This window comes from Sinocyclocheilus rhinocerous, unplaced genomic scaffold (genome assembly GCF_001515625.1).
Source record: "Sinocyclocheilus rhinocerous isolate Xijiao unplaced genomic scaffold, SAMN03320098_v1.1 scaffold1181, whole genome shotgun sequence".
In the NCBI taxonomy this organism is placed as follows: Eukaryota; Metazoa; Chordata; class Actinopteri; order Cypriniformes; family Cyprinidae; genus Sinocyclocheilus; species Sinocyclocheilus rhinocerous.
This window is the reverse complement of record NW_015666489.1, coordinates 64505-81702: the sequence shown is the minus strand read 5'-3', so window position 1 is coordinate 81702 and position 17198 is coordinate 64505. Positions and strand designations below refer to the sequence as shown.

Below are 17198 nucleotides of genomic sequence, written 5' to 3'. Positions count from 1 at the left end.
ATTGTTTTTCAGGTTTTAGGGCTACAAACTGAACTACTGTATTTGAGAAGGTCAAAATAAATGAGGAGAAGTGTTGTTATAAATAATACAGTCCCGCAATAACAGGGATTCCTATACAGACTGGATTAGATTTCTCATAGGACCTCTGAGTTAACCAAAAAACAGCAGGTAATTTGCTACATCATTTTACCGAGGTTATATGAGTCATAACCAGATACAGTCATTTCATTTTTAGATGGTATTGAAATTGCAAAGTGTCTTTGAAGCAAAAAATGTACTTAAACTCCACAGGGAAAACGAGCCCTGTCCGAATAATGTTCAAGACCAGAAATTGGCATTCATTAGTGAAATTTCTTAGATGTATAATACATTGGTAGTGTTCTTCCAAAGGAAGATGTTACAAAGGAAATGTGGCTAGTTCATTTGACTTTATTTTCGAAAATAACACATTTGATTAAAGATGAGGAGGAGGTGAAGCTTACAGCATTTGAGTTTCAATTATTCACCCTTTAATGTAATTTCTTGAGCTTGTTTGTAAAAGAATATCACAAACAAGCATGTGATAATAAAGGGTTAGTTCACCCAAAAATTTAAATTATTGTTTCTGTTCAAAAGTCCAAAACTCGTCAAGTAAAGCGCGTTCATCCATAATAAAACATGCCTCACACGGCTCCGGTGCGTGAATAAAGGCCTACAGTGAATCAATGCGTTTTTGTAAGAAAAATATTTCAAACATAATAAACACTGTTCTCTCACTTCTGCTGACTGTCGTACACGGAAGCCGTTCCGGCGGATGACGTGGGACATATGCGTCGCGCACGTGCCTCGGAGATATGCTAGTCTCGCGAATTTGTTTATAGGAGCAACGGAAGCAAAGTTTCCTTACTTTAGCAAAGGAAAACCAGTCTCCTCTTGGTACTTCTAATTCATGACCAGCATTTTGTTTTGTTCTCTCTCCACGTTCGTCACTAATCACGAATCAGGACAGAAGTGGTCGAAAGTGGACAAAAGAAACGCCTTTAAATACCAGGTGTGAACTGTAATGTGTCTCCTTTGTCCACTTGTGATCGGATCGACGAAAACGCATGTCAATACCAGGTGTAAACAGGGCCTATGAGGATTTCCACTTCTGAAAACCATGGGAATCATCATTTTGATTTCCAGTAATACGGATTTGGAACAGAATTATCAGAACTTAACACAGTTACCTTAGGCAAAATAATCAATATAATATAATATAATAATATACTGCATAATATAATATTTATTTATTTATTGGAAAGAAGAAAAGTGTCAATATCTGTAAAACAATGAAAATATTAACATTTCATCATAAATGACATCATTATTTAGCATATTTGTGCTTGCGGTATGCTGACAATAACACATATACACCACTACATAACACCACAATAACAGTAACACTAACAGTTTCTCAGTTCCATCAATTAGTAATTACACCTGAATATAATGAATGTGATAGATTTCCTCTCATATTCTCTACATTATCTCAGTCTGAGGTCCAGGTTTAAAGTGAGCCTTTGCTAGCTGTGTAAATTCTCATTAAAGCTGTAGAACGAAAGAGAGAGGGCAGCCAAATGACACTCTCTCCTGTTACTGTCACATCTTTACACCTGAGACAACAGTCTCGAGAGGGATCTGTCAATCACATCGTCACAATGAGCCCGAGAGGGTGCCTGGAGCCGACTGCTCATTGTCATGGCAACACTCTAAGGTGAGGACCTTAAGGACTCTCATTTGCGTCAGAGAGACTCAGCAGAGGGCAGAGCTCTTGCACAACAAACGATAGTTTCTGAACAGGCAAGTAATAGGAACATCTTTGTAAAGTTAGAATTTAAAAATGCATGGATGTATTATTTAAAATTAGCAGTGTCAATGTTGTGACCTATTCATTTATTCAAAAGCACATGAAAAAATGCAATTCATACACCTATTATGGGCATGATTGTAATTTATGTGTTAAAATAAATTTTGAAAAGTTTTACCGGCATGAAAAAATTGTCACAAACTGTCCCAATGTCATAATGAAGGGGGGGAAAAACTCATAAAAGGATTAAATTCTTGAGAAAAAACTAGTCTGGTCTACTACTACTACTACTACTACTAATATAAAAAAAAAAGATAAATGTTAGTCAGTATAAAAATGTATATATATAAAAAAAAAAAAAAAAAAATATTACAACAAAAAAAAAAAAAAAAAAAAAAAAAAAATTATAATAATAATCTACTTCACTGCTTAATAATATGCAAGTCCACCAAATCAAGTAATGTAATAGGCCCAACATGCAAAAATAATTAACTAACTTGCTACCTGACTAAGTGACTAACAAAATAAATAATTGAATACAATTGAAGAATGAACAAAAGAAAGAAAGTCATATTTGGGTTTGAAATGGCATTAAGGTGAATCAATTATGAATTTTCATTTTTGGGTGTGCTGATAATGAGCGTTAGATAACTTGACAGTCGTACACATTGTGTAGATATGTAATTCTGGCAAAAATCAGTCTAAACATGAGCCACGATAGACTGTTGATATTAAAGGTCTCCATAATAAAGCATGTCAGACAGAGACAGACTGTTGAAAAATATATATATTCGTCTCAAACCAATTAAAACCCAATGATTTTCCAAGGACATGGTTATATCCTGCTTTTTCTTTAAATAAGGTTTTTTGCTGTCTTCTGAAACATTTTGAGGGTAGCGTGACCCTGATCATGACAGTCTTTCTGCTGCTGTCTGTGGTAGATGTCTCTCCAGATGAGGGTTAATAGGATAACCGTGTCTTAAATAAATCACCAGCAACAGGGAAAGAAGAGACAGCAGAGATAACGGCCTACTCACTGAACACTCAGGGTTCTGAAACCAGCTCTTGATCACATACTGTTAGTCAGTTATATAAAACGTGTACACAGTAAATATATACATACATTATCACATCAGCCTCATATACACTACAGTACTGTTCAAAAGTTTGGGGTTGGTAGGACTTTTACTGTTTTGAAAGAATTTTTTTATGCTCAGTAAAGCTGCATTTATATGATAAAAACAGTACCAAGAGTGATATTGTGAAATATTGTTACAATTTAAAATAACCGTTTTTATTCCCTTCAATATATTTTTAAATGTATTTTATTCCTGCGGCAAAACTGAATTTTCGGCATCATTACTCCAGTCTTCAGTGCCACATGATCCTTCAGAAATCATTCTAATATGCTGATTGGGGCTCAAGGAACAGTTCTTATTATCGTCAATGTTAAAAACAGTTGTGTCGCTTTATGTTACTGTGAAAACCATGAATATAAATATAAATTATATTGTGAACTACATTATTTACAAACATACATTATATAAATAATATGTGGTATCTACACACAAATGTTACACTGTCTTGAATAATAGGAAAATAACTGCTTTGCCAGTGCAGTGGTTGACTTTGAAGTTGGCAAATGAAAGAGAGTTAGTTAATTCTTTCCAGAGAGCAATGAGTCTAAGACTTAATGAGCTGTACTGCTTGTGAAAAAAAAAAAATACATTTTGTTCCCCAGTACTTTCCAAAGGAATACACACTCTCAAAGCTGATGTAGCCGAAACCATCGATTATTTATTTGAATTTTTCCAAATGCATGATTGTATTTATCTATGGCAGAAATCCAAGTTCCAATGGCAGGGACAAGAAACAGAAAGGCAAATATTCCACATGCACTGCTAAGAGTCTTACTTTTGTAAGGCTCTGTAGACATTGGCACATTTACAGTTTACACAATGTGTAAGTGGCCATTATAGATTTTCAGAGATTTTCTAATTCCAACTAACTAGAATTTTACATTCTTTAAAAAAGTGAGATTTGCATTCCCTTGCGAAACTTGATGGCAACAATGCTAGGGTTGTTGGTGGTGGATATCAGGGCATTGCTATGCAATTACTAGAGTAGGTGGTTAAGCTGAGTCAAAAGGCTGTCCTCTACACTGTAAAAAAAATTCTGTAGTTTTTACAAAGTAATTTTGGCAGCTGTGGTTGCCAGAATAATTTTGTAAAAAAATACAGACAAACTGTAAACACATTTATGGCCAAAAACTGTAAATTTTACAGTATAAAATTGTAATTTACAAACAAGAAAATTTGAATGTAAACCAGTAAATTCAACAATGCACACTGCTATTAAAATCTGTTTTGTACATACTGACAACCACCATAATAATGCAGGTGGTAAAAGAGAAAGCCACATGAAGAATCAAAGCTCATCACAAGTAGCTTCGCCACAAGCAGAAGTATATACTAATATATAGAAGGTGCACAGAGTCATTCATGCAAACACAAAACACCATCATGGTAACACACATGATACTTAAATAATGCATTAAACTTTCATTAAACAACAGAAGATGTAACATAAAGCCCAAATATACATAACTAATAACAAAAACTATTAAAAAAACACAATTATTTAAACAAATACTTTCAAATGTGGAATGTCATGCAGGGAATTCTGGGAATATCAGTTTACAGTTTTTGACTGTAAATTATACATTGATTTGTTATTTTTACTTCTAAAAACTGTAAAATTAACAGCATTTTACTGTAAAATTACATGAAATGTCTGGTTAGATATTTTACAGTTTTTCCCTGTATATAGTACGGGACCTTACTGTTAACCTATTAACAGTTTTTTCCGTAGCGTTTTTACAAAATGTTAAAGTTAAAATTACACTTATTTTTTACAGTGTAGTTTCTGTAATGTTCTGCTAACTATATAGTATGACTTGTGTCCCTCTTCAGCAAGTCTCTGAGATTATTGTTTGTCTGTTTGATCTTCCATCAAGCAACCATAAATAAATAAAATTGAGATATAATTTATGTCTGTAGCACTTAAAGAATGGGAGTTGTGTGCCAAAATGTAACACTAAGAGGGATAGTTCACCCAAAAATTAAAATTCTGTAATCATTTACCCTCCTTCATGTCATTGTCTTTCTTATATAGGAAAAAAAAGAGAAGAAGAAAGAAAAACAGGTTTGGAATGGCAAGAGGGTGAGTAAATGATGAGAGAATTTTTATTTTGTTTTATTTATTTATTTTTATTTTTATTTTTATTTTTTTTACAGTGAACTATCCCATTAATGGTTCATTAGTGTCCTTAGTATGACTAATAGTAATTAGCCATAAAACAAGTGATGATTATTGAGGATTGGAGAGTTAATAAACTGTAACAATAAAAGAGTAGAAAGGCACCATGGCCTGGGTAATACTGTCACATGGTTTTTGAGGTAAGTTGACAAATCGGTCTAATAAAATATCACTTTTATCACTCAGATAGCTATATCACACAGAAATATGTGAAGACACACAGCTATAGTTTTACTGTGAGGCATGGATGCTTTTATCTATGCTCAAGGGGAAGAATGCGTTATGTGCTCACAGAAACATTTATAAACAGAGGTTAGAAATCATCTGCAGAACTGCATACATTCTCTTTCTCTTTTGTGTTTCTGTCCCATTCTCTCTTTCTCTTTATTTCTAATTACACTTAGTTTAATCACTCCCATGGTTATGATTAATTAAAATTATGTTTCTATAAAAATGGATGCAGGCCAGAGGCAACTGTCACGTGTCGATTTCTGTTTAGGTCCTGTCTGTCCTTATTTGGTTCTTTTCCTGTTCTAATTATTTAGTTAATCATCATTCATTAGTTTCCACCTGTGTTAATTTAGTCTCCTCATTTCTTCTCCTTTATATGCCTGTCTCCTACGTTCATTCAGTGTCCGGTCTCCATTACTTTGTGTGTTTTAATATTCAATTAAAAGTTCCCGTTTGCAACAATTCTCCGAGTCTCCTGTGTTTCCCTGCCTGATACCCCGTGACAGTAACACATGGCAGAGACTTTTGCTTCTCTCAGTTTTCTGAGAAACCCTCTTACATGGTCCAGCAATAATGGCTCGATCCACTCATCTCTTGCCTAATGATGAGAGAGCTTGTAGTTTTATATTTCAGCCTTTTTTATCCTGACCTTGTTAGACAACTGCGATCAAGTTGCACTTATTTATAAATTGCAAATCCATGGACTTGAAAGGAGCAGAAACGTTTATGGTCTTTGGAAAATCCAGTCGATTAAAAAAAAGAAAAAAAAAGAAGAGCAATTATATTATGAAATATTTAGCAGACAGGCTTTAATTATTATGGTAGGGATTTATTATTTGAAGTAGCACAGTACTGTGCAGTCATTCTGATGAAGCAAATGTTCTTTAAGGAAATTAATCGTTTGTTTATTTGTTAATTACAGAGGTGAAATGCTATACTTTCATCCTTTACACAAAAATGTGAATTTCTGAGGATTTTAGAGTGATGTTTTGTTAGTACATAGTTAAAAGCCAGTGATGTTCTCCCTTATGAGACTACAAGTACTTATGTTTTACCCATCTTTCCAATTAATCGTGATTAATCGCATCCAAAATAACAGTTTTTGTGTACATAAAGTATGCGTGTACTGTGTATATTTATTGTTTATATAAAGACACACATATACAGTATATATTTAGAAAATATTTACATTATATAAAATGTATATTATATAAACATATTTAATATGTAAACCATAGCATATTTTTCTTAAATATATTCATGCATGTGTGTGTATATTTATATATGCATATACACAGTACACACACATATATTATGTACACAAAAACTTTTATTTTGGATGTGATTAATCGTGATTAATTGTTGTCCAGCACTACAATATACTAAAATTTACTGCAGTTTTTAAATATTATACAGTTCATCAAGTATATAAAGTATCTGTGCATTCAGCATTTATGCTAAACAAGTCTTATGTTCAAGGGGGTTACAAATCTGTTTGGTGAACTCCCTTCCTAAGTTTAAAAAGAAACAGGCAAAGTACTTTGAAGTGAAATTGGAAGCAGAACACAGGCAGGAGTCTGGCCCACATTAGGCAAATGTAAATGAGACCTGTGGGAATTTAAACTGGATGAAAGGGAGATTTAATGTTTCGCTGATATCATTTATTTTTCTCCCTCGGCATGCTCCTAATCTCCAAATGTGTGATCAGTATGAGGCTTATAGGAAGTGAAGAGATCAACTCATGAACAGATGGGCTCGATACAGCCTCTCTAAACTCTTCTCCTCTTTATTCATTTGATTTCTGGAAATGATAGCTGCATTTTGCAGTTTGCATTTGTGTTCGAACAAAGACAAACTCAAAAGTGCAAACTCACAAAATGTGATTTGAGTGTTGATTTATGAAAAATAAATAAGATGTCAGATACTTGTAATTCTTCATTTGATTGAGCTTTTCGACTAGTCTTGAAATAAATTTCTCATAAATCTTAGATGAGCACATTTATTCAAGAGAAAATTCCAAATTCAGCAAGTAATAAGTAGAACAATCAATGTTCCAAAGTTGCAGTCATACATTTCCAAAGATAATGACTTTTTAATTATGCATAAACTAGTGGGAGTGGGTGATGAAAACTCAGTCAAAACACCGAAATTCAGTTTATTCAACAAAAAGGCCACGCACACACAAAGTTTTGGGAGTATATAATGACTGCATATAAATATGGTTGAATTGTCTAAATAAGCAACTGTCAACCAGAGGACCGGGGCCCACTAAGGGGTCTCGGCAAACTTCCAAAGGGGACCTCAAGATGACTTAAAATGCTAAAAAAAAGCATTAAAATTAGCCATAGCAACTTTTCTTCAAACTCTTCTTCAGTTAGTTTTTTGAAAAAGAAGCAGCAGGGTTCCCACTATCTAGATAAACCTGGATATATAAGGTAGCCTGATTTACTGGAAAAGTAATGTAAATGATTAAAATGAATAATTGCATGCATGGGCATTTTAAATGAATATATTCTAGTTATGCAGAGCTCTGAAATTAAGAGAAAAAAATATCAGGTAAAAATTTGATTCGTAAATCAGGTAGATGATTTGATAGGAATTGGGTAGAAATCAGGTATCAAAACATATTAAAATAATAATAATAAATAAATCTTTATTCTTGTCCAGTAAATCACAAACTGCAGAAGTCATGGGGCCTTTGAACATTGTTACTGACAATAGGGGCCTTGGAGCCAAAAAGGTTTAGAACCACAATTCTAAATTATTGTTTCTCAGAAGAAGAAAGTGACAACCATATTTAACTGCAGCGTGTGTACAGTGTGTGGCCTATAAGATACAGTCGAAAGTCTAGAATCATGTATGACAACTCTACATATGACACCACAAATACAGACTCAGCAATTTCATACATAACTGGGCCTTTGGGCACCGAGTTCCCTGTAGGAGCCCAGCAGGAGTTGCATGGAGAGGGCTCAGTTTCACTCCACACCACAGTTTCATAGTCCTCAGCATCTATTCTAGTATAGCAGCCTTCATTAAAGATTTAGCTTGTACACCACAATTCTCTTGTTTTGTCATTTCAAGGACACTGTACAAGAAAAAATAGTTTAGAAGCTTCATTAGCTTAGCTTCCTATCTAATTCACAGCTGCAGTTATTCTTCCTGAATGCACCACGGAGAGACTTGACAAAGCTTAATTTCTTCCATGTAAGTGCTGGTTTTGTCCAATGCAGTTGTGACCACAAAACAAATAAGTGACAGATTCTGTTGATTATTTGGTGTCTAATTGTGTGACAATTCACCCACTATGAAATATCATTAGACCAAGATCCCACTCCTCATAACTGTACATTAAATATTAAATATCTTCTAATTGGCTGTAACTGAGTGCCATCGACAGCACATTAACATTCAGCATAGAAAGACAAATTGCTTGTTGTTGAAATCTTATTGTATCGCGTCTGGTAAGGACATAGAGCAAGTCTCTTCACAGTGATGGGCCTCTGCGTGAGTCCTGCTTTGCAAATGACCATCTGGAATGTCTTCTCTCAGACACTGAGAGCATCACTTAATCACAGTTCAAGGATTGACAACCCTGATTAGAGAAATTGACTCAAAAATCCATGTAAATGCACTGCCTCCTCTCATTTTAGCTGTCTTGCATATTGTGCATGACTTTCTAAACAGCACAACAAAACAGACTTTCAGACACTGACATAAATGAGTCTGGACAAATCAAATCAAAGCAAAGAATTTCCATAAACCTTTTGTGTCTTCTGAGAATTCAGTAATTGTTTTTTTTTCTCAACATAAGGGAATCTCTTCATTGGAGAGTTATAGATATCTGTTAAGGCGCAGTTTCTTTTCTTGTATATGCTTCAGGAGGGCCTTGGCTCTTTGTTCTATGTGCCGGATGATAGATTTGAGTCCGGACGCCTCTCCTCTGCTCACCCAGAATTCCCGATCTACAGACAGGGAGCGAAGGAGCATCTTCTCCAGACATCCTGATTGCAGCACTGAAACGGCCCGCTCTGGAAACCTGCCAATCAACAAATACACGTTACGCTAACTGTTTTGTACATATCAATCAGTCTTATTTCCTTAAAAACAGCATCCTTATTCTGAAATTTGTATTTGTAAACAAATTTGTCTAATTCTAATTTAGTTGGCACTTTTACCCTAATAGACTTGGGTCAACAAGTGTTTTATTCAAATGCACAATGTTAAGAAGTCATGGTTCAAATTTACAACAGTTGACAGTCCACATTTTTAACCATTAGGCCAGTATAAAATAGTATAAGTCTGGATAAATATTCACATTTACTAATACTTACTCATCAATACCTTCAACCAGTCTGAAGTTGAGGTTGTCTTGTGGTTGATGAGGTCTTCCTGCATTGTCAATAAAAACCAATCTGGATGGTTCTGTCTTCTGCACCTATAAATAGAAGTTATAATATACAGCTTATTTTGAGTAGATTCATGTGTATTTATATTATGTACAGTGGTTCTAAAGTATTTCGAAAATTTTGTGGACATTTAAATGGTTAGTTCACCCAAAAATGAAAATTCTGTCATAAGTTAGCTTAGCATGTCATTTAAAACATGTAGGACTTTTGTTTATTTTCGAAACTCTAATGAAGATATTGTCAAAAAAAAATTTAAAAAAATTATACAGAACATTGTAAAAGTAATCCAAATGAATCCATGTAAAAGTAAACTATAGAACTCTTCCAAAGATACTCAGAATTTTATATGATGAACAGATTTAATTTACTCGGATATATACATTGATCAAAGCACATACATAGAACACGTCATACAGTATGCAGTAAATGAAAGCTCAGCTACTTGCTTGACACATGAGTACAAATCTCTTTGATTCTTGCCGAAGCTCAAGCATGCTTGGGTGACACACGGCTTGGGTGACACACGAAAACAAACCTCATTGGTTCTTTGGGTCAAGCAAACACATTTGAGCTAAATTAATGTGTTAAATTAAATCTGTCTGTGTCTCGTGTCTCTTTAGACAACTTTTAGACGGCGTTTACAAAGTCCTTAATTTGTCCCTAATTTGTGTTTTGAAGATGAACGAAAGCCTTATGGATTTGGAACAAAACGAGGGTATGACAGAATTTAAATTTCTGGGTAAACTAACCCTTTAAAGTTACACTTCAAAAAATTTCGAATTGCATTTCATTAGATAAAAAAATGGCACCTGATACCAAATGCTAAATCTCTTTTCAGATTTTGTTGAATTATATTTCCAATCACATAATTGTGCCAAAAGTATATTCAGTGTGTACAAAAATCAAAAGTCATGACTACTAAGACTGAAACAACTTGCCTACTATTGAAAATTCAGACTGGCATAAAATATAACTTTTGTTTTACAGTTCACATTCGTGTTTAATATCAGGGTTAGGGTTAACAAAAGAGAGAGTCTGTACGAATTATACTGGTTGCAGTGTGCTCTGTAGGTTTTTTTCTAAGCGACAGTGAAAGATTTCAAAAATTGTGGAATGATTTTGTGAGCAAGCGATATTAAAACTGATGACTTTTGCAGACTGTCTCCAAAAACCTAAACCACAACCACATTGGAGCTCCATTTCTCCAGCTCTCTGAACACTATCAGATAATGACAACAGAACCAATCTAAAGGCTCCCATGGAAACTCATTGCCTTGACTCGTTTTAGCTGCATCACTTAATTTAGTTGTGTTTCTAACTCACAGTTTGAGTGTGAGCTCACTTCACGTAGATCTTGAGAGCTGTTGGAAAGTTATTAAGTTGGCTTGTGAAAGCCAACTTACTGAAATGCTATTTAAACTTCTTATTATTATTCTTCTGATCCTAAATTATCAACTCTATCTCCTCCTAGAGCTTTAACTCTACAGACTCCAAACTCAGCCCAGCTCTTCAGACTGATCTGACCGAGAGTGCTATATCTTTTCTAACTGATTGGACTTATGGTTTTCTTAAAAATGAATATTAAAAATCATAAAAATCCCATAGACTTACATTGAAAAGTCTCTGCTCACCTGAACATTCCGACAAACTCCAACTGTCAAAATTCAAATCTAAACACACTGAAGCCCATTAGACTCAATCAGACTTGCCTTCTATGTACTATTTCTAACGCATTCAAACTCATCTATCAAATATTTCTCTATCTATCTATCTATCTATCTATCAATCATATGACTATATCTATCTATCTATCTATCTATCATATGACTATATCTATCTATCTATCTATCTATCTATCTATCTATCTATCTATCATCTGACTATTTCTATCTATCTATCTATCTGACTATCTCTATCAATCTATCTATCTATCTATCTATCATCTGACTATTTCTATCTATCTATCTATCTGACTATCTCTATCAATCTATCTATCTATCTATCTATCATCTGACTATTTCTATCTATCTATCTATCTGACTATCTCTATCAATCTATCTATCTATCTATCTATCATCTGACTATTTCTATCTATCTATCTATCTGACTATCTCTATCAATCTATCTATCTATCTATCTATCATCTGACTATTTCTATCTATCTATCTATCTGACTATCTCTATCAATCTATCTATCTATCTATCTATCATCTGACTATTTCTATCTATCTATCTATCTGACTATCTCTATCAATCTATCTATCTATCTATCTATCATCTGACTATTTCTATCTATCTATCTATCTGACTATCTCTATCAATCTATCTATCTATCTATCTATCATCTGACTATTTCTATCTATCTATCTATCTGACTATCTCTATCAATCTATCTATCTATCTATCTATCATCTGACTATTTCTATCTATCTATCTATCTGACTATCTCTATCAATCTATCTATCTATCTATCTATCATCTGACTATTTCTATCTATCTATCTATCTGACTATCTCTATCAATCTATCTATCTATCTATCTATCATCTGACTATTTCTATCTATCTATCTATCTGACTATCTCTATCAATCTATCTATCTATCTATCTATCATCTGACTATTTCTATCTATCTATCTATCTGACTATCTCTATCAATCTATCTATCTATCTATCTATCATCTGACTATTTCTATCTATCTATCTATCTGACTATCTCTATCAATCTATCTATCTATCTATCTATCATCTGACTATTTCTATCTATCTATCTATCTGACTATCTCTATCAATCTATCTATCTATCTATCTATCATCTGACTATTTCTATCTATCTATCTATCTGACTATCTCTATCAATCTATCTATCTATCTATCTATCATCTGACTATTTCTATCTATCTATCTATCTGACTATCTCTATCAATCTATCTATCTATCTATCTATCATCTGACTATTTCTATCTATCTATCTATCTGACTATCTCTATCAATCTATCTATCTATCTATCTATCATCTGACTATTTCTATCTATCTATCTATCTGACTATCTCTATCAATCTATCTATCTATCTATCTATCATCTGACTATTTCTATCTATCTATCTATCTGACTATCTCTATCAATCTATCTATCTATCTATCTATCATCTGACTATTTCTATCTATCTATCTATCTGACTATCTCTATCAATCTATCTATCTATCTATCTATCATCTGACTATTTCTATCTATCTATCTATCTGACTATCTCTATCAATCTATCTATCTATCTATCTATCATCTGACTATTTCTATCTATCTATCTATCTGACTATCTCTATCAATCTATCTATCTATCTATCTATCATCTGACTATTTCTATCTATCTATCTATCTGACTATCTCTATCAATCTATCTATCTATCTATCTATCATCTGACTATTTCTATCTATCTATCTATCTGACTATCTCTATCAATCTATCTATCTATCTATCTATCATCTGACTATTTCTATCTATCTATCTATCTGACTATCTCTATCAATCTATCTATCTATCTATCTATCATCTGACTATTTCTATCTATCTATCTATCTGACTATCTCTATCAATCTATCTATCTATCTATCTATCATCTGACTATTTCTATCTATCTATCTATCTGACTATCTCTATCAATCTATCTATCTATCTATCTATCATCTGACTATTTCTATCTATCTATCTATCTGACTATCTCTATCAATCTATCTATCTATCTATCTATCATCTGACTATTTCTATCTATCTATCTATCTGACTATCTCTATCAATCTATCTATCTATCTATCTATCATCTGACTATTTCTATCTATCTATCTATCTGACTATCTCTATCAATCTATCTATCTATCTATCTATCATCTGACTATTTCTATCTATCTATCTATCTGACTATCTCTATCAATCTATCTATCTATCTATCTATCATCTGACTATTTCTATCTATCTATCTATCTGACTATCTCTATCAATCTATCTATCTATCTATCTATCATCTGACTATTTCTATCTATCTATCTATCTGACTATCTCTATCAATCTATCTATCTATCTATCTATCATCTGACTATTTCTATCTATCTATCTATCTGACTATCTCTATCAATCTATCTATCTATCTATCTATCATCTGACTATTTCTATCTATCTATCTATCTGACTATCTCTATCAATCTATCTATCTATCTATCTATCATCTGACTATTTCTATCTATCTATCTATCTGACTATCTCTATCAATCTATCTATCTATCTATCTATCATCTGACTATTTCTATCTATCTATCTATCTGACTATCTCTATCAATCTATCTATCTATCTATCTATCATCTGACTATTTCTATCTATCTATCTATCTGACTATCTCTATCAATCTATCTATCTATCTATCTATCATCTGACTATTTCTATCTATCTATCTATCTGACTATCTCTATCAATCTATCTATCTATCTATCTATCATCTGACTATTTCTATCTATCTATCTATCTGACTATCTCTATCAATCTATCTATCTATCTATCTATCATCTGACTATTTCTATCTATCTATCTATCTGACTATCTCTATCAATCTATCTATCTATCTATCTATCATCTGACTATTTCTATCTATCTATCTATCTGACTATCTCTATCAATCTATCTATCTATCTATCTATCATCTGACTATTTCTATCTATCTATCTATCTGACTATCTCTATCAATCTATCTATCTATCTATCTATCATCTGACTATTTCTATCTATCTATCTATCTGACTATCTCTATCAATCTATCTATCTATCTATCTATCATCTGACTATTTCTATCTATCTATCTATCTGACTATCTCTATCAATCTATCTATCTATCTATCTATCATCTGACTATTTCTATCTATCTATCTATCTATCTACCTATATCAATCTATCTATCTGACTATCTGACTATTTCTATCTATGTATCTGATTATTTCTATCTATCTGATTATTTCTATCTATCTATCTATCTATCTATCTATCTATCTATGTCTGACAGACTGTATTGCCTTCAAAACATTCAAACTTTAAGCTTTTAAAACTACTTTAAACTTCAAACTATTTCAGACTGAAAACCATCAAACTTAAAACTTTTTAAACTTTTTAAACTTTTCAAACTTTTTCAAACTTTCTGGTCCGGCTTTTTCAAGTCAACTTAAAGTTTGTCTTTACAAACTTTTTTATCTAGTTACTTTTGATATTGGAAAGCAGAATGAAGGGGAAAAATGTTCTACACTCTACTTGTAGAAAACAAATACTTGCCAGCTATGTAACCTTGTCATGAGGTGAGTCAATACAACTTGATGAAAAAAACCAGCTGCTTCAAGTTTCACTGAAGGCAAAGTGTCATCAATTTTGCATGTTTACTCTCTTCAAAGTCAAATGGAGTACTGGTCTTTTTTTAATAACAAACCATTTCAGTTCTATAAAATATGGGACCATTTTTCTCTACAACTGGGAGGTAATGTGATGGACTCTGAGGGTTGGACTAACTAGAATGAGGATGTTGGATGTCCAGTACTGATAAGTTATTATTGTATAATCTGACAAATATCAACACTATTTCCTTTACCAGGATGTGCACCAGATTTAAGTCCTTTGGGTTTCCACATTTGACATGCAGCAGGTTTTCTACACAGAGTTCTGATGGGTCTGGTCTGAAACCACAGCAAGACCGGTCTAGTCTGTCATTCACCTGGAGAAAACAACAAATTAAGCACATGTTAAAAAAAAAAACTGAATTCAGTAGACATTCAATAGACATTCACAAATAGGCTTTCAAACCACATCTTTTAAAACCACTTAAAGTATCAACCTTGGTAATGTTGAAAGGTTAGTTTGAACAACTTGTCTTTTGTACATGTTCCATGATTTCAGTTCAGGCCTAGTCATGTTTTTTATGGCAGGTCTTCTACTTTGGGTTCAGTCATGTGGTTCCTGTTTCACATCATGTGACCTTCTTTTCCCACTTGTTGCTCACGTCATGTTTTTATTGGTTCATTGTCTCGCTGTCTTGTTATTAATTCTGTTCTCTCATTGGTTCATGTTCATTTTGTTTAGCAGTTTTGTCATTAGTTGTTTACATCATGTGATTACCCCATAATCTTGTTTTTAAGCCCCCATTTTGTTACTTTGTCCTGCATTGAAGTATATTTAGCTGTTCCATGTCATTGTTTGTCCAGTCAAGCCCATAATTCATGCTGATGTTTTGTTTCATGTCTAGAATTAAGTTTAGCTTGTCTTTACAATTGTAAATAAACTGTAATTGGGTTCTCTATGCCATTGTCCTTGTACGTTTCATGCCAGCAATGTTACATAGTGGTTATATATTTACATCTCACACTATACTTGTATAATCAGTGTTATTAACCTCATAAATATGTAAATAAGAATATGAATGCAATGTACAGTGTAAAATTGCGAAACCTAAATACTCAGGATATCCTTCATCAAGGCAAGCAACTAAACTTGCAGTGCAGAGAGTCTTAAGAGATTACAGTTGTAATATTGTGGTTGATCTTTTCTCATAACATTTAACAACATTACTTTGGTTTCTATGTGTGCTGGGACCACACTGTGAGTGAGAAGTTAAGGTGAGATGTGATCCTGATTCCTGTGGTGCAGTAAGCATATGTTTTACCAGCTCATTCCCAGTTAGAACACCTTCCCTCCCTCTCAAACTCCACAGGCCATGCTGACACACCACTGCTATATTTCACACTGTAAAGTGAACCGGGTCTGATCTCAGTACAACTGAAGATGAATATTTTGTCATCATTTACTTTTTACATTTTATGGTGCTTGTTTCATTTTTTGTTAAACCTGACAAGATGCAAGTGCAAAAGAGATTGGAGAACTAGGGTAGAGAGGAAGATTCAAATCAAAAACATACATTTTGGTCTGTTCATGTAATTTTTATAAACGACATACTCTACAGTAATACTTTATTTTTTAATACCACATACTTACATGAATGAATGATTTATTTATTTATTTATTTAGGAACTTTAAAGTGTAAATCAGCATTAGTTATTGTATGGAAAAGAGCACCTTGAACATTCTGCAAAACATCTGTTTTGTTTCATGGGATACATATATATATATATATATATATATAGATAGATAGATAGTGTGGTGAAAAGGTTTTTGCCCCCTTCCTGTTTTTTAAATTTTTTGCATATTTGTCACTTAAAAGATTCAGATCATCAAACAAATTTTAATATTACACAAGGATAATGCAAGTAAATACAAAATGTAGTTTTTAAATGATGTTTTCATTTATTAAGGGAAAAAAGCCGTCCAAACCTACCGGGCCCTACGTGAACAATTAATTGCCCCCTCCTGTTAAATCATGAAAGAACTGTG

At 33.0% G+C, this 17198-nt stretch overlaps 1 protein-coding gene across 3 annotated transcripts in view; it reads right to left on the bottom strand.

Moving 5' to 3' along the window:
* Positions 1-8044: 8044 nt before the first annotated feature.
* LOC107732434 (protein FAM198A-like) overlaps positions 8045-17198 on the bottom strand; it is a 38028-nt gene continuing 28874 nt past the window's right edge. For all 3 annotated transcript variants that reach the window (XM_016543767.1, XM_016543768.1, XM_016543769.1), the window contains exons 3-5: positions 15406-15528; positions 9712-9815; positions 8045-9416 (exon numbers count right to left, since the gene is read on the bottom strand). In XM_016543767.1, the coding sequence (XP_016399253.1) occupies positions 9212-9416; positions 9712-9815; positions 15406-15528 (432 nt within the window). In that variant the 3' untranslated portion in view covers positions 8045-9211. The remainder of the gene's footprint in view (positions 9417-9711; positions 9816-15405; positions 15529-17198) is intronic.